Source organism: Lipomyces chichibuensis (assembly GCF_038497645.1).
Source record: "Lipomyces chichibuensis strain CBS 12929 unplaced genomic scaffold V1513scaffold_17, whole genome shotgun sequence".
NCBI classification, from domain to species: Eukaryota; Fungi; Ascomycota; class Lipomycetes; order Lipomycetales; family Lipomycetaceae; genus Lipomyces; species Lipomyces chichibuensis.
In genome coordinates this window covers 64,173-90,813 of record NW_027117469.1, presented here as the reverse complement: position 1 = coordinate 90,813, position 26,641 = coordinate 64,173, and the positions used below count along the sequence as shown (strand labels likewise).

Below are 26,641 nucleotides of genomic sequence, written 5' to 3'. Positions count from 1 at the left end.
TAAATCTGTAATTTTCCTGCTTGTAAATTATATAATATAAAAATTTGTTCGAAACATTTATGTAGAGTAAAGCTAAGGACGCGACTGTTCCTTCAATCTGTAGCGTACCATTCGCATGCGTAAACCGTCGCGAGACTCTTATTACAGATATTTAGAGGCTAGCTGGCATTCCCGCCCTTACAAGCTATTCTCAACCAACTCGTACTTATTTGATCCACCACACTCCGCTTGTTGGGTAATTTTAGGGAGTACCACGCGAGATACAAATATGTTTTCAACGTTCCAGCGGATACAACAATATTGTGGCTTCGTGACAACAGTGACCGTGTTTCTAGCTGCGGCTATCAGTATATCATCATTGATCCAGGAGCATTATTTCATTAGTATACCACGCGCATCAATAAATCTACAAAGTATTGATGTGTAAGCTACTGATATCAGCGTGAATTGGTATAATATATATTGCAGAATGGCTAATTACGAGCATGAAAAATAGTCGATTTGGCAAGCCGCACCTTGGATTCAATTATAAACGACAAGAATATGCTTTGATGAGGTTCGATCTAGAAGCAGGTTTGAATATCTTGTCGAGTAATTTAGTGAACAAATATGTTAACAGGCGTTGCTAGACCTAACGCCGCTGTTCACATGGAACACGAAACAAATCTTTGTCTACTTGGCGGCGACTTATCCTGGCAAACCATACGTGAGTGATATAAAAAGTTATCTGTGGATGTGAGTAACTAAACAATTTCAATTTTCCAGGCCAATAAAGTTGTCGTTTGGGATACTATCATCCAGGATAAAGAAGACGCGGTAATATCATTGCGGGACGCGACAGCCGATTACTCCATTTACGACGTTACCGGCAAATTCAAGTATGAGCTTGTTACATTGTATATTATTCAACGCTAACGATTCACAGCGGTCGCAATGCAACATTGTCATTAGAATGGAATGTACAGCCATATGTTGGCCTGCTCACTTGGAATAAAGGCATCGAGCGCGAAAGATTCGAATTCCCTCAGCTAAAACAAGCACGATAGAGGATTCGAATTATGGATTTAAATGGCTATAAAAGAAGCATGATGTTCAACAACATTAATGAAAAAATTGAGGCAGCATATATACAGTATAAATGTAGCATAAGGTGCAACAACCACGACCCAATTATCAATCGGTCTAACGATACACCTAGCCATATATACACAATAAATACGCATATCATACATCCATTATGCCAAAATAAATGTTAGGCGTGACCTCGCCGACCACCACGTCCACGTCCACGTCCACTGTCGCGTCCTCTTCCGCGTCCATTGCTCTGCTTGTAAGGAGGGTGATAGAGCAGCTGCTTGGTCGTCAAGTTAACAACCGAAGAACACTCCACGGTCATACCGCGGTCAGACGAGCACCGACCACCCAAGTCTGTCCCACCCAAAAATGTTACATCGAAAACAACATCCAATGCACGTCTTCCATCTGCCGTCGTGATTCCTATGACCGTGCCTTTCGACGCGATTGGAACATTGCCCGAATCTTTGACATACACTATCCTGTCACCTAAGGAAAAGCGCTGATGTCCAAGCTTATGAGTCGCGTCAGATGGCTTCAAAAGGGCTGCTTGAGGAACTTGAGCAATCGTAACAGGTTCTGCTGGCTCAATGTTCTCACGGCGCTCATTTAAAATTTTCTCGATCTCCTCAACAGATTCAGGTAGTAGCTGTTCGGAATCCAGTGGGACCCGGTCCATTCGGACAGACTCAGCTGACATAAGCCAAGCCTTTATCTCATCCAGTCTTTTCTGTGCAGCCTTGTCTGGTACACCGAGAAGCGCAGAGATGCTAGGACGATCTGTTCCCGTGTTAGCATCGACGCTCCGCTCCGCAATATATAAGCGTACGCATACCCGTATGAATCTCTCTTTTGAGCCCCTCGAACAGATCGGGGAACTTGGTCTGATACTCCTTGACCAAATTTTTAGCTTTGTCCGTGTATTCCCAACCTGTCGCAGTTCTTCTCGTGTAACCAAGAACCTTCTGTTTCTTTCCCTCGAACTTGAGGTTTAAGCCAATATTGGCCAACGAGTCTTGTTCACCCTTCGTAATTGAATAACTAGCCGTGATCTTACTGAGTAATAAGGAAGGAATACGCAACTCTCGGCACAACTCGATCGATGCGTGATAAACCACTTTCCTCTGCTCTGCGTTCGCAATAACGGTACCTAGAGTCATGTCCTCCGGCTTCGCAGCGGCAACAAAAACGTCGGCATGATGTGCGCCATGAATTGCAAGAACTTGCAGCGGCTGTGCATATGCCTCCTCGCCTAGATAAAAACCACGAGTGCCAGGTGGAAACTGGTCAGCGATCAAAGGTGCCGGCTTCTCCTTATATCGCTCATCTTCATTGATTACTGATGTTAAAATGGTCTGCATAGCATAATCCGCCCTAAGCGATGGCGTCCAATCGTACTCTTTAACAAGAGCACCATTTGGCAGTTGCTTCAAACCTTTCAGCAGAATAACCTTAGCAAGAACGTCGACAGTGCCGATATCCACACCCAGCTTAGCGTATTGTGTGTAGATAGCTGCGCGCTTGATATCAAATGCCTGCAGGTCTGCCGGAGTCATTGGAGACCGGATTACCTGGGACGTTTCAGCGTCACCGGTAGACGTATGCATCATTCCGTAGCTAAACAACTCATCGGAAATCCCAATAATCATCGCTTCCTGAATATATGGCCAACCGACGTACACCTTCGTCTCGAGCCTCTTCGCCGCAATCTGTTCAGTAGTGAGTTCCTCAAAAACGTCATCAAGAGTGACAATCATAGCTTCGCGTCTACAATCCTGTTGGAATACATTAACTGAATGTCTCGTTGTCAACCCAGCCGTATGAGGAATCGTATGAAGTGTCGGGAAGCCAGCTAGCGCGTGCGCCCCAAGCTGTACACCCTTGCAAAGACTGCTCTTATACTGACGATGTCCCATTGGAGGAAACTGGTACTCCGAAATCTGGCAATGATTTTGGGGTATATCAGGGAACACGTCCTCCAGAGATGATGCATAAACTTCGTTCATGTTCGGATCATAGCTAAACTTAATCATCTTGCCGAAAGTATTACGCTTCCTTTCAAAGGGAGTGAGTTGCTTCTCAAAAGCTACAACCTTGCGTCAATTTGCGTCATAAACAACGAGGCACATAAAGGTACATACGTTGCATAGCTTTCAGTAGTCGCTCTTCATCCACGAACGGAATCTTGACAACAGCTTCCCAATCTTGCTTTTTTCCATTAAGGTCGAGGTCGAACTCTTTAGGATAAAAGTCCAAAATAGGTGATGATAGGTCATGCATTAAGGTTCTGTACGAAATTGGGATAAGCTGGCTACTGCGGTCAGGCAGGACACCCATCAACTGTTCAAATGGCTTAAACGGAGTGCCAAGCTTAAAGGTCATGTCAGCTGAGAGACCCTTTGAAATATCTATAATTCATTAGTATAGATTTATAACGTACTCGCATATGGCATACCTGAGAGCCTTGGAGCGTAATGATATTTGAAGAACCAAGACCAGGATGACACGCCCTTATAGTAGTAATTCAAGACCCATTGAAGTCCTTGAACGTAGTTCTGACAAAGTTCGGTAAGATTCACGTCATCGCCAAAGGAGAACTCGAGTTTGCTCTTGTAGTATTTGTCTTTCCACTCATTAAACTTCTTCAATACTCGTTCACTGGGCCCTTTATCTGTCACACTAGACATCTCCTCTTGAACAGGTGCTGAGCGATATTGCGACAGTACTCGCTGAAGAGCATACTCCGCTTCCTCGTCTGTCTCGTCCGAATCTATCGCATCATCCAATTTGAGTGAAACGATTTGGCCACTAGCCATGTCCAACACCGCACAATCAAGAGACAATTTGCCAGCCATGGTCTCAATGAACTGCAAGTCATCTTTCACTGCGAATAGCGGGAGTTCCCACTTCAAACTCCGCTGCGAGCTATCACTCCGAACTTTGAGCAAATAACTCTCAACGCTGTCAAAAATCATCCTTTGCCTAGGTGTCATTTCCAATGCACTACGCTTTTGCTTTCGCCCGTTCGGAGTGGCCTTGGAGTCCATATATAGCAGATCGTCATTCTCGGCTTCGAAAAGCTTGAACTCAAAGTCCACTAGTTCTTTTAGCAGAAACCGCAGATTCTCCAAATTGATCGTGCCTGAATCAGTAAGATACGTAGTGCTCTTTGGTAGTGCCCTTTTGTACGCATCGAACATGACTGTTAACGCGCCCTCATTGATATGAAGCTGAGGCAAATTAGGCAAGAAATCATTGCCCACGAAAATACAGAGTAAAATGAAATCGTCCAAAACTCGCTCAAAGTCGTAAGCGAATTTGAGCTCGTGCTTGATATCTTGAAACTCCAGTTCCAAGTATTCTCGCACCAGCGAATGGTGTAACAAGTAAAACTTTTGGTGGAAGAGCTCCTTAGGCTTTTTTCGTGCTGGGCCAAACAAAACTTCCTCTCTGAGGAGACAAAAATGGGGATCATGACTCAGCAGACCTAACATAATCAGATCGGCATCCAAACCGTACAGACAATGTCGCGTGTTGGGGTTATAATCCGGTTGAGTTTTCGCTGCTCGGATATATTCCATAATCTTGTGCTCTCCCTCGCCAGGAACCTCATGACCCGATAAGACAACTTCAACGTTCTGCCACCGTGAGTCCTCAGAAACCTTTTTTGAAATGAAATAGTGTAACTGTTTACTGAGTTTACTCATAAACTCCGTACCAGGCGTGATCGCATTTGTATCAAACGGTGGTTCTTTCGGCAGGGTCGTACCTTCTTTAATCGCCTTCTTCACTGCCACTTCAGCGTCGAGCGCAGTACGAAATCGACGGGATCGTTGCTGATTCATTTTCGCCCGTGGGGCGACTCCGTCCACAGCCATAAAGAACAATTGCTTCGGTTTGACTTTATCAAATAGCAGCTCAATATAGCTGAATATTGCTATAAACATCTGATCTTCCGACATTCGAAACGTCGCGTCGTCGGAGTCTTTGTGCGTGCAGTTGTGCAGGATACCATTCATGTCGAGGTATAAGTTGTCGAATCTAATAAACATTGGATCAGTCGGAACCATACCAGACATCGCCACATGGACAGACAAATATCGAACGTACTCAGGGATCTTATCGCCCTCGATAAGTTGAGAGATTAAAGGATATCTCTCTGAAATCCATCGGAAAAACTTAGGAATGCCTACATTGCCATCGCGTTAGACACACTCGCGCTCTTCTCGACTTGAGTATGTTGATTGCCGAAACATGAGCATACCCATATTTGATTACCAATATCTGATGCAAAGAAATAAAGCACAATATTATGGTAAATCCTGATGTAATTGTATGTGAATTTGACGAAATGTTTCGTAACTGCTAGAATCTCCCCATGTCCATCGGTGTATCGGTCTTCACTTTGATGCGGTGCTTTTGTCGTGTCACATCAACCGTACCCTACGCCACAACCCCAACCCACATCGTGATCCCCTGGTTTCTCACGATCGATTAATTAACTTTTATATTGATTGCCCCAGAGTTGAGCTATTGCTTCATTCTTAACGAGTTCGCTTGAATCGGAGGGTTTGCAGAATTGGAGTATAGAGCCGTCAATTAGACGCTCCAGAGCCCAGTCATCTGTGTTCTTGCTTTCATCACACCTGGTGCTCTCAATTGGTTTGCGCAATTCACCTCATAGACATCACAATGTCTTCGCCAATGAAATATTCCTACACTCTGTGGTCACCATCAGATACCGTGCGAGATGTGGCAGAGAGTCTGGGTATTGTTAACCTACCGGAAGACGTTGCTAAGGCTCTCGCTATGGATATCGAGTATCGAATCAATGAACTGTTGGAACAAGCTACGAAATTTATGAAGCATTCAAAGAGGACGAACTTGACGACTGCGGACATCAGTCATGCGCTTAGAGTACTCAATATCGAGGTGCGATAATCTTCTCCTCGCGGTTCAAATGTAATAGACTGACGAATATAGCCGCTCTACGGATACGATTCCACGCGAACACTCCGATTCCGGGAAGCAATCCTTGGACCAGGGCAGACGCTATATTATATTGACGACGATGAAGTTGACTTTGAAAAGATAATAAACATGCCGTTGCCAAAGGTTCCAAGGGAGGTCTCGCTCACAGGTATCCGGCGTGAGATTCTAATTGGGGAGTAGTGAACTGACTCGACTTTTTTAGCACATTGGCTGGCTATAGAAGGTGTTCAACCTGCTATACCGCAGAATCCTTTGCCAGCAGAGAGCCGGATATCAATGGCAACGGTGTCTGGCAGCACGTCCGCGGAAGTAGAGGTGAAACCTCTTGTGAAGCACGCGCTCTCGAAAGAATTGCAGTTATATTTTGAACGAGTAGTTGCCGTTCTGACAGAAGACTCCTCTAATGCAACAATGAAGCACGCGGTTCTTAATAGTTTGGGAAATGATCCCGGATTACACCAGTTGATTCCATACTTTATTCAGTTCGTCGCTGAGAAGATTCGTTTGAATTTGAAAGATGCGTCCATGCTCTATTTGATGCTTCAGGTATTGCATCGATTACTAACCAACCCTACCATCTTTATAGAACCTTATGTATGTCTTTGTCATGGAGTGCGGAGAATATATACTGATCGGGTTTAGATACATTCAGTAATGCCGCCAATTCTGACACTGCTAGTCGGCAAACGCCTCGGTTCATCACAGTCATCCAGTGAAGAGCACTACAAAGTCCGCGACTTCGCCGCATCTCTTCTTCAACAAGTGTGCGCGCAATATGGGGACACCTACCACACCTTAAAACCCCGTGTTACACGCACGTTACTTAAAGCATTTATGGACTCATCAAAGTCCGTTGGCACGCAATATGGCGCTCTCTCTGGCTTGCGCGCGATTGGGCCGGAAGTTATTCGCGTTCTAGTGTTAGGTAATCTTAAGGACTGGGCTGTCGTTATTAGTTCGGCGAGCTCGGTGACAGAAGAGGATAAGAGCCGGCTAGGACTTGCTGTCCTGGAAGCACTGCGATGCCTTATTGACCCAGAGTTTGCTACCATTGATGAAGTTAATGATACGGATAAGGAGAAGTTTAACGATTTCGTGGGACCGGAGGTAGCAAAATTGGTCCATGAGGTGGAAGATTCCGACGCGATTGTCAAGGCAGTGTTGGATAGTCAACAGTTTTCGTGATTTGAATTTGTACGATAATTTGTATGATAGCCGAATGACATGTCCTATAATTTTCACGATTCCGAGCCTCGCGTACCAAAAAACAGTTATCACCGCTAAAACTATGCCAATTCCGTACACATACTAACTTCAATGCCAAGAACTCCAGTATAATAACCCAAGGTTTCTGTAATATACAAATGCAAGACGCTATTTCAATTATCTCCTCCTATCCTCCTAATACTCATAACGCCAGCTCAAATGCGATGATGAGACTGACTAATACAGCCAAGCCAGTCAATCCCGCACACGGCGCTCGGAGGATCCTAGCACTGCTATAGAAACCATCATTTCCGCCGGACGCTGTGGTAGCACTCTCGAGAGTGCCGTTGATAAGAAGGTATTCAGTACCATTAACAGTAGTAGTCTTTGTGATATTAGATGGCAAATTGTCGATATAAACGCTATCAGTATTGTCATCGCATCCACACTCCTCGTACTCTGTGCAGAGACATGTAACGGTTCTTGTCGCGTTGTGGTAGACGATTGGATGTGGATAGTAGTAGCCATACGCACCCACGAGCCAGAGGCCGGGCCAAAGTGAGCCTAGAGCAAGCGGAGCGATGAACACTGGCGAGAGTCCGCTAGCGGTCCTTCCGCCTGCAGTATATGGCACAGTAGCACCGCCAGGGTAGTATTTTCCACCAACGTATGGATTGGATCCCGAGCCCGAGACTGTCCAGCCACCGTTGTTCGACGAGGGCGAGCTTTTGGGAGCTATACCGATATCAGTATACAGAAAACCTGTACATACTACTTCCAATCATACCATTACGTCCACCGCTACCGCTGCCGCTACCTCTATTACCTCCCTTTCCACCACTACTGCCGCCACTGCTACGGCCACCCATGCCTCCGAACGAGCCTCCTCGTCTTTTCCGGAACTGACTGGCAGTCTCGGCGTCGAGACCTGACCGCGCCACTACCAACTGAGCGGCAAAGGCTATCAGCAGAATAAACAGCAGAGTCTTCCTCGCAATCATGGCGTTGTCTGGTATGCAATATAAATGGTCTCTCGTGCAGCAAGCGAATAACTATTACAAAGATGGCCAACGGGTAGACTTGAACCTTTATATATCCCCTTCCTTCCTTTACAAAGGCGTATACTTGCTAATCCGAATCAGTTGTCAGTACCGAATTTCTGGGATCATATTCTCGGATTTAAGTACGTATAAAGCGAGAAAACACGCCTTCGCTGCTGCGCCTGGTGTCTGGCCCAGTGCCGTACAGGCGCAGCTAAACGGCTGTGCTTACTTAGACTCAAAGGCATCTAACGATTATTGTGAGAACTTTGACTTTTGGCGTTGTGGTGACCTTCTACTAGACTGCACTAATTCGTATTAAGGGGGCAGTGCGTTTAGTGCGGCGCACACTTAACAATGCCTCACACAGTCGTGTTTTTTAGCACATCATCCATTTATCGACCATTGCTAGTCAATCAGCGCAATACTGTTTTTTTTTACCAGTATGCCCATAATGTAAATTCCTATCTTCTGCTTGCTATTCGAGTGCTAACAGCACACAGCCGGCGGTATATCCGTCTTTCGCCGCGCGACACCATTCTCGCGAGGATCTTCTTTAACCATGACGACATCAGCTACTTTACAACATTGATCCGTCAATCCGAGGCAGACCACACAGATCTAGACAATGAACGAGAATCAATATTATCGGCGCCATCTCGACTACATTCAATATTCAGGGCCATTCAACCAATAGTCCATCGGCGCCTTAGAGAACAAAAACGCGAAAAAGGTGTCAGTGTATTCCGCGTCGTCGGCGACCGTGGCACCCGTGACAGACAAACTATACTCGAGAGCGATACCGAGGCGACTGCAGCCAGTAGTAACCTGCCCGGTGTCGTCATTCGAGAAGGCGCGGTCGGAAACGGCACCGGTGATGTCGTGATTAATCGCGGCGAGGGGTGGGAGTGTTCTTTGTTTTTAATCAAGGATCGCAGTAAACAGAGCACGGTTTTGATAAAAGACATGCAGTTGATCCCGTCGCGGTCGCGGAGCAGCAAGAAACGGAAGAGAGAGGTCATTGACGTTGACGCAGATGGCGCTCCTGCAACCACAATGGGCCTCCAAGACGAGCAATTTGAAGATGTTGTCGAAGAAGATGAAAAACCCGAAATGAGGACAAGCTACACAGGTTTTCAAATCTACGGCAAAACTCTTTACTTGGTTTTGCGTCGAGTCCGGCGCGTGATAAACGATAATGTGGTTAAGGACACGTCGTTGTGGGGAGATGTCACTGACAGCGAAGACGGGAATAATGTTCATGACTCCCATGAGGTCCACTCCGGAAGTGTGGGAAGCGTCAAGGATAGCGACGCCGGTGGAGTTGCGGACGGGGGTATAGTGAGCTGGATCAGCGCATCACAAAGTATTCAACCCAGTGAAGGTGCCGACTTTGAGGCCCGATAACATTCGGTTTGTATATAAGTGTATCACGTTTAAAGTAGACTCTTTTGCATCGCATTGTTTGCGTAGCTTAGACAAATTACCGTCTCAACAAAACAGCAAACTCCTCGTTAATCTTTTGTCCCAAAGATTGTCTAATGACCAAGTAAGCAATGTACTCGCAGAGCCATTCGATTGAAAATACCAAACACAGATGGGGAATTAACACTCGTTGAATATTATATTTACACATAAGAAACCACAAACGATGTAAGAAAAAAAAGGGCACCTAGATGCAACTAAGGATAGCAGTGGTGGCATGCAAAGCTAAAGGAGAGTCACGTTACATTACTATATAATACATATCTCACAAGCAACACACATCCCGTCACCCGCTTAAGGGCTGCTGGAAGTATTGTTGCTGTCAGAGCCACTGCCCTCAGACGAACTGCTGCCGGAGCTGTTCTCTTGCTCAGCCTTCTTCTTGTACACCAACTCGAACAGCTTCAATGACGCTTGCTGGACCTCGTCGGTCTTGGACTTCAAGCTCTCGGAAGAAACCTCCTCGCCAGCCTGAGCATTGGCAACCAGCTCACGGAGCTCAGTAATGAGACCCTTGATCTTCTCCGCCTCGTCCTTGTCGATCTGGGCCTCAAACTCCTTCATGGATGCCTCGGTGTCATTGCAGACAGAGTCGGCACGGTTGGCGGCCTCGATGGCAGCACGGCGCTCCTGATCCTGTTCTCTGAATTTCTCGGCGTCCTTAACCATATTCTCGATCTCAGCGTCAGAAAGACCAGACGAGCCGGCGACGGTGATGGAAGAGTCCTTGTTGGTAGCCTTGTCACGGGCGTGAACATTGATAATACCGTCCGCGTCAATATCGAATGCGACCTCAATCTGTGGGACACCCTTTGGCGCCGGGGGAATACCAGACAGCGTGAAATTGCCAATAAGCTTGTTGTCTCGGACAAGCTCACGCTCACCCTGGAAGACTCGGATCTCGACAGAGGTCTGACCAGAAGCAGCAGTTGAGAATACCTGCGACTTCTTGGTGGGTATAGTAGTGTTTCTGTTGATCAAACGAGTGAAGACACCACCGAGGGTCTCAATACCCAAACTGAGGGGAGTGACATCGAGAAGCAAGATGTCCATAACCTCACCAGACAAGACGCCACCCTGAATAGCAGCACCGATAGCAACAGCCTCGTCAGGGTTAACAGACTTGACAGGATCCTTGTTGAAGATCGACTTAACTGTCTCAGCGACCTTAGGCATACGCGTCATACCTCCAACAAGAATAACTTCATCGATTTGAGACGGCGCAAGGTTAGCGTCCTTGAGGGCCTTCTTAACGGGATCGACAGTTCTCTTGATCAAAGGCTCAACATAACTCTCGAACTGAGCACGGGTAAGCTTAGTGTTGATATGCTTGGGGCCGGTAGCATCGGCAGTGATGAAAGGCAGGTTGATTTCCGTGGAAACCGTGGACGAAAGCTCAATCTTAGCCTTTTCAGCAGCCTCACGAATACGCTGGATAGCCATTCTGTCGTCCTGGAGGTCAAGGCCGTTCTCCTTCTTGAACTGCTCTACAAGCTGTCGCACAATGATAATGTCGAAATCCTCACCACCAAGATGAGTATCACCGTTGGTAGACTTCACCTCGAAGACACCACCCTGAATCTCGAGAATAGAGATATCAAAGGTACCACCACCAAGATCGAAGACAGCAACAACTCGGTCGCTCTCCTTGTCAAGACCATAAGCCAACGCTGCAGCAGTAGGCTCGTTGACAACGCGCAAAACATTCAAACCACCGATCTGGCCAGCGTCCTGTATTCTCATTAGTGAAATGCAATTTATTTTGAAGTTTATGCAAAAAAATGACATACCTTAGTGGCTTGTCGCTGAGCGTCATTGAAGTAAGCGGGGACAGTAACGACAGCATTCTTGACTGGCTTGCCGAGGTACGACTCAGCCGTCTCCTTCATTTTGTTCAGGACGAAGCCACCCACTTGGGACGGTGAATATTTCTCACCACGAGCCTCAACCCAGGCGTCGCCATTTGTGTGCTTGATGATCTTGTATGGAACCTGCTTGATATCTTTCTGGACCTCGGGATCTTCGAATCGTCGACCGATGAGACGCTTTGTGGCGAACAGGGTGTTCTCGGGATTGACGACGGCTTGTCGCTTAGCAGGAACACCTACTAGCCGCTCGCCGTCCTTTGTGAAAGCAACAACTGATGGGGTCTAGGATAATGGCGTCAATGGAAAATCCGCTTGCACGTAGTAGTCATTGCACTTACCGTCCGAGCACCCTCGCTGTTTTCCAAAACCTTCGCGGTTTTTCCTTAAGATTAACATCAGTGGCAATTCCTATACCGGCAATTGTTGGAATATCGAAAACATACCCTCCATAAGGGCTACAGCTGAGTCTAGGGTAATATGTCAGCTCACACGCTCAATCAGTCATCCATCATCTTAACGTACTAGTCGTGCCCAAGTCGATACCAATAACGGTACCCTGAACTTTCCCGTTGGTTCCGTTCGAGTTAAAACGAGCTCCAAGAGTCGAGCTGATAGGGAATCGTCGAGCGCAGGTCTACAGAATCACAACATGTCAGTATGATGGCACACAGGATCTCACCCCGGAAGATCCGCGATCAATAATGGGAATATAAAAATATATACCGCGCGCGTCGCATTTCGTGCCAATCTAGAAGCCAACATCGTGTAACAATCTATTATACAAAAAATATGCCACGAGAAGAAGTTGAGGCAAGGAGATTATGTGGGATTATGTATGGGGATTGAGGACGTGAACAGAGAAGATTTGCGTAAAATAAAATTTTTAAACTGGGGGCGCAAACGTTCCCATCAACGGAAGCGGTTACCCGGTCGTGGAACGCAATGGAAGCGACGTCACAGTGCTTTTTGTGGTTTTCGTGTCCTTTAGAGTAGGAGTGCAAAACAATCTAGTGGCTTAAGGTGTTAAAGGTTGTAGTAAATGTGCCTATTGACTCAGGGGTGCGTGGCTGAAGATTCAGTTAGTAAGAATATCCGTCGGATAGTCGACTTCGTTTGCAATTGCTATATTTTCACGCAGTAATGCGACTGTAGCTCTAACGGCTATCTATAACAGAACTGGATAAGGATATAATGAATTCTAAATCCCGTATTACTGTAACTCAAAATCATATTCAGAAATGATTTAGCCCGGGATTCAGCTAATAATATTGATACCATCGTACTTAGGCAACATCAGCGAACGTGCAACGTACTTGAGAAAAGAACAGCCATTATATAGCCATAATGGCGAATTACTACAATTATTTGCTATCTTATTTGTATTAATTGGCTCTTACATGACCGGTTATTGTACCTGATATTTTCGTTAGAATATACTTGGCAAAGTTGTCTAGTTTGCTGCGGGTTTCGTACTGAGTTGGATTATATTTGTGAACCGAAAATGCATCAACAAAACTCCCTACGGCATAATTAATTTGTTGAAAGTCAGCTTACAAAATAGTCAGTGCTATAGGTCAAGCCTATCTAAGCCTTGCATGATTCTTACGACCCATCCAGATCCTCCATCAGACGCATCACCTCGTTTACACATGGTTACCCCAGATGTCAGTCAACGAGCCCCGGCTTTAGACCGCTCACGCGCACCGTCGCTCCCACGTACACTAGTTCCACCATGCTTCTTCACAGATCCGTCCGTCATACAAGAATGGCGTTATGAAAGCAGACGACTGGCCCAACAGATCTACTCGCACTTGTGGTTGGGCCCGAGGAATGTAGCCAAAGACGAAAAGTTCTTACAAGACAACAATGTCAAATTGGTGTTGGCAATCACAACGCCACAGGCATGGCAGATCATGAAGTCCCGGTATGCAGATAAGAATGAGTACCAGGGGCTGCCAGTGTCGAATTACATAGAGCTGGTGAAGAGTTTTCCACTTGCGAAGCAGTTGATCGACCAGACGAGAGACAACGGCGGATCAACTTTACTGTACTGTGAGACAGGAAACGAGAAAAGTGCGGCGGTTGCTGTCGCATATGTTATGGAGTCGAATGGGTATGTCTGGGATAACGAATATTGGAATGAAGGGAGTGGTACTGAAGCTATACAAGGTGGGATCTTATTCGATCGATTCAGTTCGTGCAAGCCCGACGGTTCTGTGTAGCTTTAGACGATAATATGAAGTTTCAAGTAAGAGAATGGAGAAATCAGACTGATGGAGAATGTAACACTAACTAGTAGTTTAGTTACGGGTATGGAACTGTGTGCCAGTGAAAATCTCCGCATTAACGACTTCGCTAGTCCTACGAGACATTGTGTCAGGCACATCGGGCAGTACTAACACCATCCAAACGGCCTGACTTGCGTCGTACCCTAGATGATCTATATGGAGATTCTGACGAATTGTATGTTCCCTGGTAATGTGCCCTTCGTCATTCCTACTGACTTATGTAGCGATGACGAAGTAGATCGAGAGGGCAAAGCACCATTCAACGACGTTGGTCCAAATAGCATAGAAGAAAAAGGTGATGTGATTATGGAATAACAATGATATGAAAATATATCATTGTTTGCGGCGTTTACTTCAGGATGAACAAGTTGGTTGTATTATTTGCGGAGTTTGTAAGGAATATTGGGTTTATAAACGCATTGTAATTAGTTTCATATGTCTTTGTATATTTTGTTTTCTTGGTGTTGGTTAATGTGCCTAGTGTGTAATAAAGTCAGCATTACGCCAAATTCATATAGCTTGATCAACGGATATATACCTTGGCTCCATTGCGATTGTGTACTGCGCTGCTACTGTTTTCAAAACACCACAGCTCGCAATCCGTCATCTAGCTAATAATAATGCTGCAATCTTAGTTGCCACGGTTCGACATAACGATCGTAGCATCCAGTCACTTTGTCCCAATTCATTGATTGTCATTGATTTCAGGGCAAGGGCTCATTAATCACTTGAGCGCGACCAAAAAGTTGTCAAATCTCAATTTGTTTTCACAACCTAGAAATTCGAGAGTTCCTTTTCGACTTTCCGTTTATTAATACGATACGCTGAATACTACCGATACAAAATGGGAAAAAAGTAAGTGCTCTACATATTTTTGATATGCCGACGTTGTGACGACTGCAACGATGCGTGAGCTCTGCAACTAGTGATGATTCTGGAATGGACGAGTGAGGTGCTGTTGTTCAGACAACTAACGATATTGCCATAGGGATAAGAAGTCGAGAAAGGATGATTACTGGGATGCAGCATTCGAGGAGGATCAGGAAGCTATTCAAGCTGAAGTTGTCGACGCTTCGTCTGCGGCTCCTCCGAAGGAAGAGGATGTAGAAGAGAAGAATGATGCCACTCGTGCTTCTAATAATGGTGCCGCTAACGCTGAAGTTGGCGATGACGATGACGAGGATGACGCGGGACCTGCTATTCAGTTGAAGGTATTATGATTCACAAATCTGCGTGTTCATCAGGATCGTGAGTCTAACTTGAAAAAACAGAGTAAGAAAGAGAAAGAACGTGAGAAGAAGGAGAAGGAGAAATTACGAAAGAAGCAACAGGTACGTGTTTACTTAGATTACGTCGGTCGGTGAACATGTCGTTAATAGGATCTCTAGATGGAGCGAAAAAAGGCTGCCGCTAGCACCGGCGAAGCCACTCCAGATGAGTTGAAGTCTGCGGTCAAGGAAGCAACTACAGAGACAGCGCCTGTTACCGCACCTGCACCGACTCCGGTCGCCGGAAAGAAAGGCGCCAAAGCAGATCCAAAAGCCAAGACCAAAAATAAAATGCTTGCTGCGCTTGAGCGACAGGTTGAGCTTCAGCGCCAGGCTGAAGAGAAACGGAGGCAGGAAGAAGAAGAAGAGCGACGGTAAATATTATTCAATCTTAGGCTGTTGTGTGAACGGATAGGACTGACGCAGTATTGTAGGCGTATCGAGGAAGAAGAGCGGAAGGCCGCTGAGGATATTCGATTGAAGGAAGAAGCCAAAGCTCGAAAGAAAGAAAAGGAGAAAGCCAAGCGAGATGAGCTAAAACGAGAAGGGAAGCTGCTCACTAAGAAACAAAAGGAGGCTCTTCAACTGCAGCAGAAGCGTGCTCAACAGCTCCGAGAAGCTGGCGTCTACATTGCCGGCTTTGACGAGAAGGCACAAGATGACAACAAGAAGAAGCGGCCTGTTTACGGCAAGAAGAAAAGTAAGCCTGATGATAAGTCTTCGACCAAGGAGGGCAGTGCTTCTTTAGAGAATTCAGTCGACAATTTGGCAGATGTCGGTGAAGTCGCCGAGGCGACCGAGCCGATTGACGAAATACCTGCCGAGAAGGAGGTTGATGCTCCACAGTCATGGGAAGGCGCACTGAAGTCAGACGGCGAAGAAGAGGCTGGCGATTCTTGGGAGAACTTGCTCGCTTCTGGTGAGGAATCTAATGGTTCGTTGTCTGATAGCAACGGTAGTACGCAAAAGACTGAAATTTCCACATTTTCAGAGGATAAAAAGACTCTCTCAACCAAGGAGCAGGAGGAAGCTGATGCAGATGAGTTAGCACGCAAGGAAGAGGAGTTTCGTCTGGCCGAGCGAAAGGTTCAGATTGAACGATTGAAGGCTGAGGCCGAGCAAAGAAAAGCAGAAGCTTCACAGCGACGAGATGTATGTTCTTATTCAACGATATCAGTTTGTAAGCATTTTCTTACATGAATTTAGAAACGACACAGGGCTGCCTTGGATGCCCGATCACAAGACAACCTGCGATCTCCGATTTGCTGTATCTTGGGCCATGTCGATACCGGTAAGACCAAGCTCCTTGACAAGGTCCGCCAGACAAACGTTCAGGAAGGCGAAGCTGGTGGTATCACTCAGCAGATTGGTGCGACGTATTTTCCCATCGAGGCCATCAAGCAGAAGACTGCGGTTGTCAACAAGGATCAGACCATGGAGTACAAGGTTCCTGGTTTGCTAATCATTGATACACCTGGTCACGAGTCCTTCACCAACCTCCGATCGCGCGGTTCATCACTATGTAATATTGCCATTTTAGTTATCGATATTATGCATGGTCTTGAACAGCAGACTCTCGAATCTATCCGACTTTTGCGATCTCGAAAAACTCCTTTCATTGTTGCGTTGAACAAGATCGATCGTTTGTACGGATGGGAAGCTATTCCCGACAACGGTGTCCAGGATTCACTCGCCAAGCAGTCCAAAACCGTCCAGCGAGAGTTTGAGGACCGTGTGCAGAAAACGAAGCTCGCGCTTGCAGAACAGGGTCTTAACTCGGAGCTTTACTACAAGAACCGAAACATGGCGCGAAATGTGTCTCTCGTGCCCACGTCTGCGGTTACTGGAGAAGGTGTTCCAGACATGTTGAAGCTCTTGATCGATCTTACCCAGAACCGTATGAGCGACAAGCTCATGTACTTGTCGGAGCTCGAGTGCACGGTCTTGGAAGTTAAAGTTATCGAGGGCCTCGGTACGACGATCGATGTCGTGTTGTCGAACGGTATTTTACGAGAAGGCGACCGGATAGTACTGTGCGGAATGAATGGTCCGATAGCAACAAATGTGCGAGCACTTCTTACGCCCCAGCCTCTGCGAGAACTCCGCGTCAAGTCTGCGTACGTGCATCACAAGGAAGTCAAGGCAGCTCTTGGAGTCAAAATTGCGGCAAATGATCTCGACAAGGCAATCGCGGGTTCGCGTCTTCTACTTGTTGGTCCTGATGACGATGAGGAGGATTTGATGGACGAGGTTATGTCCGATCTGGCCAGTCTTGAGAGCGCCCTTGATAAGAGTGGACGTGGTGTTTGTGTGCAGGCCTCGACGCTTGGTTCATTGGAGGCTTTGCTTGAGTTCTTGAAGCAAATGAAGATTCCTGTGATGTCTATTTCTATTGGGCCCGTGTTTAAACGTGATGTAATGAAGGCGACGACGATGCTCGAGAAGGCTCGCGAGTTTGCGGTTATGCTTTGCTTCGATGTGAAGATTGACAAGGAAGCTGAGGAGTATGCGGAGCAGCAAGGTATCCGTATTTTCAGCGCTGACATCATCTATCATCTGTTTGACGCATTCACAAACTACCAGAAAGAGCTGCTCGAGGTGAAGCGTAAGGAGACGGCTGCACAGGCGATCTTCCCATGTGTTTTGCACACTGTCAAGATCATCAACAAGCGTAACCCTATGATTATTGGCGTCGACGTTTCTGAAGGCAGTCTTCGCATTGGTACACCTATTGCGACTGTTCGAATTGACCCTGCTACGCAGATGCGACAGGTGATGCAGCTTGGCCGCGTGATCAGTTTGGAAGTCAATCACAAGTCAGTCGATATCGTGAAGAAAGGACAGGCTCAGGGAGGCGTTGCCATGCGTCTTGACACGCCTGCGACCCAGCCGACGTGGGGCAGACACGTCGATGAGACAGATACTTTGTACTCTGAAATTAGCAGAGAATCGATCGATACGTTGAAGGACCCTGCTTACAGAGATGATGTTACGCGTGACGAATGGTTGTTGCTGAGACAGTTGAAGGCGGTGTTTAGCATTGCTTAGATAAGTTTGTTGAAATCTCTTGTTTTGTCGTATGCAAGTTGGGTATTCAAAAAATAATGTGATTGTTGTCGATATAACGTCAAATCTATGCATAACACCAAAAGCATATATAGTCATAAGAAATGCATTAGTAGCCGAAATCTACCAATCTACAGTCCTTTTCAACCTCTTTTTCTCACCATTTCTCCTTTTGGCAGCCAACCTTGCCTCGTTCGATCGCATTTTGATCTCGTTCCACTTCTCCACCTTCTCAGGTGTCGCGTCATCCGGGATGAACGCGCAGTCATGGATCATGTCGTGTAGTTTCTGGAAGCAGTCATCTAGATTATCGTGTCGTTGACGTGCCGAATCTGATTGTACTACCACCTTATCGTGTTTGGTTAAGTACCTGAAGTGCTGTACACAATGTTACAAATGAACGTATAGAAAGAGACGGATATGAGGTTGCATTGCATACCTTTGTGCGAAGTCGTTCTAGTATGACGTTCGGAATCCAATCTAAGTCATCCAGCGAGCACCGAATCGTCGCTTTCGTATTCACTTTAGAATCAGTAATGATCAGTACCAACATCCTCTAGCTCTATCTACAATGATATCAATTTGACACACGTTTATTCACATTTTGGCCTCCAGGTCCGCCAGATCTTGCGAACGATATATCGAATTTGTCACGTGGGATATCGGAGACTTTGAAAGTACTAAGCCAGGTTCTTGCTGTTGTTATTTCATCGTCAGGGAAGCCACTGTCGACTTTGTGGAAGACACTTGTGTATGTGCGGTGAACTGGTTGTTGTGTACGGAATGGGACTGTGCGTAAGACCGAGATTGGTGAAGGCAATGAATATTGTGAGGTGACGACGCCCCGAGGCAAGCGGGGCATGAGGAATTGAATGTATTGCAGTGTAGAGGTCATGGTCAATATCCAAAGAATTAAGATATTGAATGGCAGTCGCGATGTCGTATTTACTGCAAGATATCTAGAAGATCGGTATTTCGCATTTTATATGCGGGGCTCAAGATTTGGCCACAATCAACGAATGAAAATTGAGGTGATTGACATAGCCAAGGAACGAAATCGATGGATTGACATAGCCAAGGAACGAAATCGATGAAGCCACGCGGTTCGGGGCTCGACACCTATGACGTCAGTTTTAATGAAGAAACCTTGTGACAAGTAGCGGGGACAATTTACTCGCCGACTCAATAACCGCAACTTTGATTTTCATATTGTGCCAATTAAAGTCTGCAATCTGTATATATGCTGTTTATCCATTATGAGTGAGAGGATGTGTTTGTGATCATTCCTTGTGCCATATCACAATGGCATCAATGTATACAAAATCAATTATATGAAGGCACGCCATCGACAGCGACCAATTCTATTAGTCTTCAGCTATGACAGCCCAAGAAAAAGACAGATGCTGAGATGGACAATTCATGATGCAAGATGTAACGTGAATAAATTGTATATTACGCTGCGTTCCTGTCAAGTTCAATTTGCTGATCTAAGCTCTAAGTTATCTCCGCGGGCTTTACACGGATATACACTAAACCGGTGTGTCTCCGACCGACAATAACTTGACTCTTCGTTAGTTACCAATGCCCGACTTAGCATTTGAGCATGTGCCAACCACAAACATCTATACGAGTGTACTTATTTAAATGGCCATGCAGTTACATTATACTACAACCTCCGCCTCTCTTTTGGTTGTTAGCCTTTACTCTATTTGTAGCTAATGCCATCGACACCACTTCTGATATCGGCTCGTGTATTCCTTCATTGTCGTTTGCTGAACATTCGAAGTATTTCACTCCCATTTTGCCCGCCAGTCGTTGTCCCTGTAGGCAATGTCAGCACACTTGACAGATATTGAAACGTGATTTGCACGTGAAAGGGCGGCAGACGTACTTCTTCGGGCGAAATGGGCTTCTCATTTCTTTCCCCCAACGCAGCCAGAATTTCCTGGTCGGTCCGGAGATCCGTCTTGAGGCCTACTAGCACTGTTACAAATCCGGACGGATGCTTGAGCTTTAGCCGTTCCCAGTACTAGCAACTGTCAGCAACTGTTTCGATTTAGCATGCATCTGATTGTATCATATACATATGCACGCACTTGCTCTACTGCTCTGAAGGACTCGCGGTCAATGACAGAGAAACAAAAAATATAGACATTGAATTCGTCAAGCAAGTATTTTGGCAGTATGCCCTGATGTTTTATATGAAAGTACAGATTGTACAAGAGAGTCACAGATACGCGATCTGTGTCTAATATGACATTCCGTGTGGGTAGGTGCTGGAATCTATTGGCGATCTGAATATCGTACGTTAGTTGCAGTTCAATACTATGTTAATATATACTATGTATCATAAGCCGGAGCACCTGATTGCGGAGAAACTCTGGAAGGTCCTGATTGTAGCCCCACTTCCAAATCCAGGTGTATCTCCCAATCCCTGGGGACCCGATGATGAAGACCTCAATCTCGTTGTCGACCGGCCGCCTTTTCGTAGTCTTCTTCTTGCTCTTGTTGAGATCGTTGGTCATTGTGATATGTAGCGCGGCAACGCAATGGAGAGATTAGAGTGACAATTAGTTGTTGATAAGGTGCTTACCTATTCATAGTTGAACGGATTAGAGAAGGACCGGCAACTCCGGCAAGTCACTGCCCCCCACGTTTAAATTCCCCGCAACTATTTTAGTGAGACTTTACTACTGAAGTTACCCTGCCAACCACAGCCACAGCCACACTTCCAACTGTATCCACATTTCGAATAACGACCCACTCAGTAGCAATTGGTAAAAGACAAAGGTCATACATATATATTCAGTTATTATAAATTACATTATAGAATACAACATCGTGATTTTGTATTACACTATACGCCAGCTGTGTACTATTATTATCCATTAGCGATAAGGAATTATGTCAAAATCTTTAGTGCGCTCGATAAAGAACGTCACAAACGGCTACACTTCAGCCCAAGTCAAGTCAAGAAATGGTGAGTCCTGCATGTTGCCGTATCAAGATCCTGCGTTAAGTATCGTGACTACTTTGGATTGAGCTAATCTGATTCAGCCACCAGTAACGACCCATGGGGACCGAGTGGCGGCGACATGGACGAGATTGCCCAACTCACTTTTGACGAGTATGTCTCCTTTAGTTCATTTGATTACAGAATAAATTTATGGGCGGGCGGCGATTGCTTATCGTATGATCTAGTGCAACATTGTTCGAGATTATGGACATTATCGACAAACGTCTCAACGACAAAGGCAAGAACTGGCGGCATGTCATGAAAGTATGTTTTTATTCTATATTGGCAATAGGCAGAGTTCTAATCGACTCAAGGCACTGGTGCTATTGGATTACTGCTTGCACGTCGGCTCCGAAAATGTCGTGCGTTGGGCAAAGGATAATCTCTACATAATAAAGACTCTTCGCGAGTTTCAGTACATTGACGAAGAAGGTCGTGATCAAGGCGCCAGCAGTAGGTTTCCACGTCGCGTATACTCTGTTCACCCGCTAACTGCGTTAAAATCAGTCCGTACAAAGGCGAAGGAACTGACTCTGTTGCTCCACGACGATGAACGAATACGAACCGAACGCGCGAATAGGAATTTTATGCGCGATAAGATGGGCCGTCCAGGTGATGACATGTTCCGTAGTGATAGACTTGGCCGGCCCAACCGAGGTGACAGGTTTGAACGAGACCGGCCAGGACGACCTGAACGCCGGCGACGGAATACAGCGGCTGATGACGATAATGACGAAGATTTGCAGCGTGCAATCGAGGAGAGTAAAGCTACTGCGCAAGAAGAGGAGACCCGGAGACGCGCGAAGGATAGATTGGCTGTTGATGACGAGCTTGCAACCGCTATACGTTTGACCCAGAGAAACGACGCGAAGCTTGTCAACGCTGCGCCCTCGCACCAGCTTCAGTTGATAGACGAAGGAAATTTGATCGATATTGCCGAGCAGCAGCCACAGCAGCCGAGTTATCTTGCGGTCAATAGCACCGGCTACATCTCGCCTCAATACACTGTAGCACAACAGCAGATGTATACCGGGGCAATGTACCAGCAACCGCAGCATACCCTCCAGGGCTACCAGTCGTCAAGCCAGTATCAAATGCAACAGCCAACATCTTTCTCGCAGCAACAGACCGGTCTGCAGCAAACCGGGATGCAGCCCCTTGGCATGCACACGACTGGTTACGGGTTCCAGACTACGCAGGCGGCATATGCAAGACCGACAACGCTTGCATCGGATTTCACGGGTGCGGGCTTTGGCGGTTATTCGAATCTGACTCAGTCCCCGCTGGCGTCTGGATATCTGTCTCCTGGGTACTCGACGCAGACGGCATACGGGTCGAATCCGCAGTCGGCCACACCTACCGGATATGGTCAATTGCCGCAGCAGTCGCAGCAGTCGCAGCAACCGATGCTACAAACTATGTTCCAACAGCAGTATCAGCAGCAACAACAACAGCAGCAACAACAACAACAACAACAACAACAGGAGCAGCAGGCTCTTGTGCCTCAACCGACCGGCCGTAACAACCCTTTTGCTAGATAAAGGTAAGATTTTCATACGACCATTACAGTTCTCTTTTTGGATTGGATTTTGGTTATGTACATTATCTTATAGAGAGTTACATCAAAAAAGATCTCAGACAGATTTGGAGGAGTTGGTCTAATATTAAATATAATACGCAACTGAGATTTACAATTTCCATATCCTAGCCGTTTGGAACCCCACACCCGTATTTTTACATCCCGCAATCTCTCACCTGAGAAACGACTTAATTCCAAAAGGGGGCTGTTCACTGGACGCGATTTCTCCGAACAGTTAGAACCTGTCGTGATTACTTCAACGTGACGGGAATTAGCCAATGTACGCAACCAATGGCTGCTGCTGTTGTGGCTGCTGCTGTTGCACCGGCTGTTGATGAGGCTGTACAAACAACTGGTACCTAGTTGTCTGCGGCATCTGCGCCTGCGCCGTATTGTGCGGGAACAACGGACTGGTAGGCTGTGCCAAGATATGACTAGTCGTGTATGTTTGGAGAGGCTGTTCAGCGGTGTACTGTGGTGTTAGCGGCTGGACTCTGTGCTGATATTGCAGTGGCCCTGTAAGCTGAGGATACTGATGAGGCATCCTTTGCTGGCCAGTCGCGTTAGCAAATGCCAATGCACCGGTTGTTTGCGCTTGCTGGTACGCTACTTGTTGATACCCGGTGGGCTGCGCGGACTGCACAGGCATGGCAAGATACCCAGTTACCGGAGCCTGCTGAATAGTAGCCGTGCCGGTCGGTTGTGCAGTCGGTTGTTGCGTCTGTGGCTGCGGATCTGTTCTTACAGCGCCAAATAGAAGTTCACTGTTCTTCTTATCCAAATACTCCCTCTGCAGCTCCTTCTCCTGCTGCTGTTTTCGCCACTGCGCCCCACGAGCAGCGTCCGCCGCCGAAGAGGCACGGGCTCTCGCACGTCGGTCAGCCTGCTCTTCTCTCTTCGCGTTGGCTCTACTTTCGTGAGACACGCGTAACGTCTCAATATCCTCCTCAACATCAAACGAGCTCCGCTGCGGCAAAGTGGCTGCTCGCCTCCGGCCCGGAATATGCTCATTCTCACCACGGAAAGCGTCGTACCCGGACCGCAGTAGTCGGTCCCTCATCAAATGTCTGTTCGCCCTCTCTGATCGGATTCTCTCATCATCCTGGAGTAACGCGGTGATTTCTTTTGCCTTCGTGCGGACTAAATTACAACACATGCCCGTCAGTTTCACTTTCTTCCAGAACAGATGGCCGACGCAACGTACCACTCATTCCCTGATCCTTGTTTTCCTCATCGATGTACTGGAATTCGCGGAGTGTTTTGACGATGTATATGTTATCTTTCGACCATCGCACCACCTCTTCGGACCCGACATGCAGACAATAATCCAGCACCAGCAATGCCTTGGTTTATGTTAGTCCACCCAGCCACGAGCTCCACAAACTCCAGTCACATACCTTCATTACATGCCGCCAGTTCTTGCCCTTGTCGTTAAGTCGTTTATCTAACATATCCATCACGTCGAAGAGCGTATCACTTAATCACGCGACATTTTAGCCACCCTCTTGTCCCACTCTTGCACTACCACAAATTGGAACATACCTGTTAAGAGTGAACTGCGCTATTTCCTCCATATCACTCCCGCTTGGTCCCCACGGATCGTTACTAGTAGCTGTTCTCACATGAATCAGCACACTGTCGAATACATCGATGCGGAGCTCGCCGCCGCCAAAACTCACCGTTCCGGACTTTGATTTCTGGTCGTGAATATCCGTTCGTAACATTCTTGATCGACCGCACTATCTGTTTCGTTGTCATATCGTATATCGTATTCGTATCCAAAATATTTGTTCGTCGAGACAAAATCAAGCAGCAATGCGTTTGTGAAGGCGCGTAAGCCGATGAATATACGCTAGAACAGCTAAGCTACTCAGGAGGTCGGACCGTTCGGCCCGACGCCACAACTGTTCGTAGCAAGAATGCTGTCGCAATTATGCCGTATTTGTGGGAAGTGTGATGCTGGGTGGTGCGTCACTTCAGTCGCGGTTAGGGCAACGACGATCCATTTTGGCCCTCGCGTGGTGAATATGTTTAGAAACCACAGGATAATGGAGGAGATGGTGTCGTGAACATTGTCACCTGCAAACACTCTTATTGTATTTATTTTTTTGTCATTCACTCCAAAAAAAATACATATAGTACGGCACATACATGATGTAGGACAAAATAAGAATTTAGAAAATACGATTGGATAGAACACGGCTTTTGTACTTGGAACGCCAACTACTCGGTAATGAGTAATACACAACGCCTTCTCTTAGGCACAACATAGCCGCGAACGATAACAAGTCGTAATGTACTAATTCGAAACGAACTGACTGGACACACTCTTATTCTAGGGTTACATATATTTGGGATCGTGCCATGGGCCTGCGTCAGACAGCTCGCAGCCACCTTCGCAGTCGCACTTTCCGCCAAACTTTGTCGGAAGATTCTCCACTGGTATCTGCTTCAGCAGCTCCCCCTGGTAACTGCTCCCCAAAATAAAAATCTTCGACACAGTGACAGGGTCAAGCAGCGGACGAACAATTCGGAAGGCAGTAGAGAATCCAAAAGGCGCGTTGATCATGTAGAATTTACTAAGTTCCCATTAGCCCAAGGCACAAGTAAGGCAACTTCGATCATAAAATACTCACCCCATACGCTCAGGATAGTAATTCTGCCCGATGACTGATGCTTCTCTAACATATTGGTAAACCTGCTGAATGCTAGAAATTCCGACTCCCTTAAGATCCATAATCGTGCACGATGTCTCAATCAATTTTCCAGCCTTGCGCGAGCAAGCAGGCTAATTTGTCACATGTTAGCGCAAGTTCTCGTACAGAAATTGGCAAGCACATACCAAACGACGCAAAACAAATGTCTCGTACTCCCAAACAAGATTCTGCAACATGCGCTCGAAAGTCGTGATTTTGTACATCTCCGTAAGATTGACTGCGCCAAGCTGTTCAATGTAGACAGGTCGTCCATCCTACAACATAATAGTTAGACAAACGAGTCGATGCTACTGCCATCACGAAAAAGTGTGCATACGACATCAGTCTTGTGGTAGTACTGTGGATAATATTTGGAAACCTCCGCCTTCTCGGAGTAATGGAAACTGGCTACAATTTCGTCGACATCAAATTCTTTCCTCCACTTTTCACAAGCTAAGAACATCTCTTTTGCCTTCTGGATGTCAAATTTGCGCGCGCGTAAAAATCGAAGCTACACACTCAGTTAACTCTTAGTCCAAGAAGACAGCAATTTACCAAGCACGTACCAACGATGCATCGTCTAATCTCTCTGTACAGCCGCTGCTTATTAACTCGTTCCGGAGCATGCCAATCTTAGCCTGCTGCTCCGGCGAAACATTGCCGGGGAAGCCCGATGGTGCGTCCGGGTCATAGGTCAATGGGTCAACCTTGTTGCTATAATCCGTTAGTCACCGGCCATTCTTACTAACCATGTCATTCCGTATTTGCAGTGCCGAGTTGATAAAGTGCAAAATACGCCGATTGTATATAGAAACACTCGATCTGCAACGCTACAAGGGCTTTTCAGACATACCTATCCTGAATGTCATGATTAGCCCTGCATCACAATACTCAAATTCCAACTTGCCAGTCGCATACCTCCATATTTAATGAACAAAAATGCCTAAGTTAAGATGCAAGTTCTATATTGCGTCTTTAAGTCTATATGTACTCAGGAGTGGCTAATCTTTTTCGTCACGCATATTAGCTACGACTGCAACTCTCAACTTTAACGCATACCAGG

General features: G+C 46.4%; 13 protein-coding genes across 13 annotated transcripts; 6 read left to right on the top strand and 7 right to left on the bottom strand.

Moving 5' to 3' along the window:
• Positions 1-88: 88 nt before the first annotated feature.
• V1513DRAFT_445340 (signal peptidase subunit-domain-containing protein) lies at positions 89-1,231 on the top strand. Its single transcript, XM_066898092.1, has 5 exons — positions 89-423; positions 497-573; positions 630-706; positions 766-878; positions 926-1,231. Exons 1-5 carry the CDS (start codon positions 116-118, stop codon positions 1,044-1,046), a joined length of 696 nt encoding a protein of 231 aa, XP_066753354.1. The 5' UTR covers positions 89-115; the 3' UTR covers positions 1,047-1,231.
• V1513DRAFT_445337 (XRN 5'-3' exonuclease N-terminus-domain-containing protein) lies at positions 1,073-5,457 on the bottom strand. The gene is made up of 6 exons (XM_066898091.1): positions 5,339-5,457; positions 5,185-5,263; positions 3,530-5,115; positions 3,216-3,482; positions 1,910-3,160; positions 1,073-1,854 (listed from the first exon to the last, which is right to left on the bottom strand). Exons 1-6 carry the CDS (start codon positions 5,340-5,342, stop codon positions 1,253-1,255), a joined length of 3,789 nt encoding a protein of 1,262 aa, XP_066753353.1. The 5' UTR covers positions 5,343-5,457; the 3' UTR covers positions 1,073-1,252.
• A 136-nt stretch (positions 5,458-5,593) lies between these two features.
• V1513DRAFT_445334 (uncharacterized protein) lies at positions 5,594-7,327 on the top strand. The gene is made up of 4 exons (XM_066898090.1): positions 5,594-6,006; positions 6,058-6,214; positions 6,269-6,660; positions 6,709-7,327. Exons 1-4 carry the CDS (start codon positions 5,767-5,769, stop codon positions 7,249-7,251), a joined length of 1,332 nt encoding a protein of 443 aa, XP_066753352.1. The 5' UTR covers positions 5,594-5,766; the 3' UTR covers positions 7,252-7,327.
• Positions 7,230-8,558, bottom strand: V1513DRAFT_464562 (uncharacterized protein). Its single transcript, XM_066900003.1, has 2 exons — positions 8,060-8,558; positions 7,230-8,007 (listed from the first exon to the last, which is right to left on the bottom strand). Exons 1-2 carry the CDS (start codon positions 8,271-8,273, stop codon positions 7,475-7,477), a joined length of 747 nt encoding a protein of 248 aa, XP_066753351.1. The 5' UTR covers positions 8,274-8,558; the 3' UTR covers positions 7,230-7,474.
• A 66-nt stretch (positions 8,559-8,624) lies between these two features.
• Positions 8,625-9,816, top strand: V1513DRAFT_445329 (uncharacterized protein). The gene is made up of 2 exons (XM_066898089.1): positions 8,625-8,768; positions 8,816-9,816. Exons 1-2 carry the CDS (start codon positions 8,758-8,760, stop codon positions 9,717-9,719), a joined length of 915 nt encoding a protein of 304 aa, XP_066753350.1. The 5' UTR covers positions 8,625-8,757; the 3' UTR covers positions 9,720-9,816.
• Positions 9,744-12,522, bottom strand: V1513DRAFT_445322 (heat shock protein 70 family). The gene is made up of 6 exons (XM_066898088.1): positions 12,389-12,522; positions 12,188-12,299; positions 12,109-12,132; positions 12,004-12,047; positions 11,588-11,947; positions 9,744-11,528 (listed from the first exon to the last, which is right to left on the bottom strand). Exons 1-6 carry the CDS (start codon positions 12,425-12,427, stop codon positions 10,092-10,094), a joined length of 2,016 nt encoding a protein of 671 aa, XP_066753349.1. The 5' UTR covers positions 12,428-12,522; the 3' UTR covers positions 9,744-10,091.
• Positions 12,523-13,314: 792 nt separating this feature from the next.
• V1513DRAFT_425424 (protein-tyrosine phosphatase-like protein) lies at positions 13,315-14,268 on the top strand (the record flags this gene model as incomplete). The annotated part of the gene is made up of 5 exons (XM_066896120.1): positions 13,315-13,778; positions 13,835-13,913; positions 13,970-13,975; positions 14,025-14,128; positions 14,178-14,268. 5 exons carry the CDS (start codon positions 13,315-13,317, stop codon positions 14,266-14,268), a joined length of 744 nt encoding a protein of 247 aa, XP_066753348.1.
• Positions 14,269-14,685: 417 nt separating this feature from the next.
• On the top strand, positions 14,686-18,416 carry V1513DRAFT_445311 (uncharacterized protein). Its single transcript, XM_066898087.1, has 6 exons — positions 14,686-14,808; positions 14,942-15,164; positions 15,225-15,284; positions 15,342-15,595; positions 15,656-16,373; positions 16,428-18,416. Exons 1-6 carry the CDS (start codon positions 14,798-14,800, stop codon positions 18,267-18,269), a joined length of 3,108 nt encoding a protein of 1,035 aa, XP_066753347.1. The 5' UTR covers positions 14,686-14,797; the 3' UTR covers positions 18,270-18,416.
• Positions 18,417-18,422: 6 nt separating this feature from the next.
• Positions 18,423-18,996, bottom strand: V1513DRAFT_368962 (uncharacterized protein; the record flags this gene model as incomplete). The annotated part of the gene is made up of 3 exons (XM_066894748.1): positions 18,423-18,665; positions 18,727-18,809; positions 18,879-18,996. Coding segments are annotated over 3 exons (444 nt in total), but the record flags the coding sequence as incomplete, so codon positions are not given.
• Positions 18,997-19,943: 947 nt separating this feature from the next.
• Positions 19,944-20,931, bottom strand: V1513DRAFT_479381 (P-loop containing nucleoside triphosphate hydrolase protein; the record flags this gene model as incomplete). The annotated part of the gene is made up of 4 exons (XM_066900304.1): positions 20,651-20,931; positions 20,384-20,581; positions 20,179-20,316; positions 19,944-20,108 (listed from the first exon to the last, which is right to left on the bottom strand). Exons 1-4 carry the CDS (start codon positions 20,810-20,812, stop codon positions 19,944-19,946), a joined length of 663 nt encoding a protein of 220 aa, XP_066753345.1. The 5' UTR covers positions 20,813-20,931.
• Positions 20,932-21,039: 108 nt separating this feature from the next.
• Positions 21,040-23,000, top strand: V1513DRAFT_464555 (uncharacterized protein). Its single transcript, XM_066900002.1, has 5 exons — positions 21,040-21,267; positions 21,345-21,414; positions 21,489-21,567; positions 21,618-21,756; positions 21,811-23,000. The coding sequence occupies exons 1-5, from the start codon at positions 21,192-21,194 to the stop codon at positions 22,842-22,844; spliced, it is 1,398 nt and encodes a 465-aa protein (XP_066753344.1). The 5' UTR covers positions 21,040-21,191; the 3' UTR covers positions 22,845-23,000.
• On the bottom strand, positions 22,861-24,957 carry V1513DRAFT_445293 (uncharacterized protein). Its single transcript, XM_066898086.1, has 5 exons — positions 24,562-24,957; positions 24,425-24,494; positions 24,280-24,358; positions 24,087-24,225; positions 22,861-24,022 (listed from the first exon to the last, which is right to left on the bottom strand). The coding sequence occupies exons 1-5, from the start codon at positions 24,638-24,640 to the stop codon at positions 23,154-23,156; spliced, it is 1,236 nt and encodes a 411-aa protein (XP_066753343.1). The 5' UTR covers positions 24,641-24,957; the 3' UTR covers positions 22,861-23,153.
• V1513DRAFT_445291 (CRAL-TRIO domain-containing protein) lies at positions 24,958-26,518 on the bottom strand. Its single transcript, XM_066898085.1, has 5 exons — positions 26,145-26,518; positions 25,916-26,089; positions 25,725-25,853; positions 25,519-25,670; positions 24,958-25,461 (listed from the first exon to the last, which is right to left on the bottom strand). Exons 1-5 carry the CDS (start codon positions 26,202-26,204, stop codon positions 25,224-25,226), a joined length of 753 nt encoding a protein of 250 aa, XP_066753342.1. The 5' UTR covers positions 26,205-26,518; the 3' UTR covers positions 24,958-25,223.
• Positions 26,519-26,641: the final 123 nt, after the last annotated feature.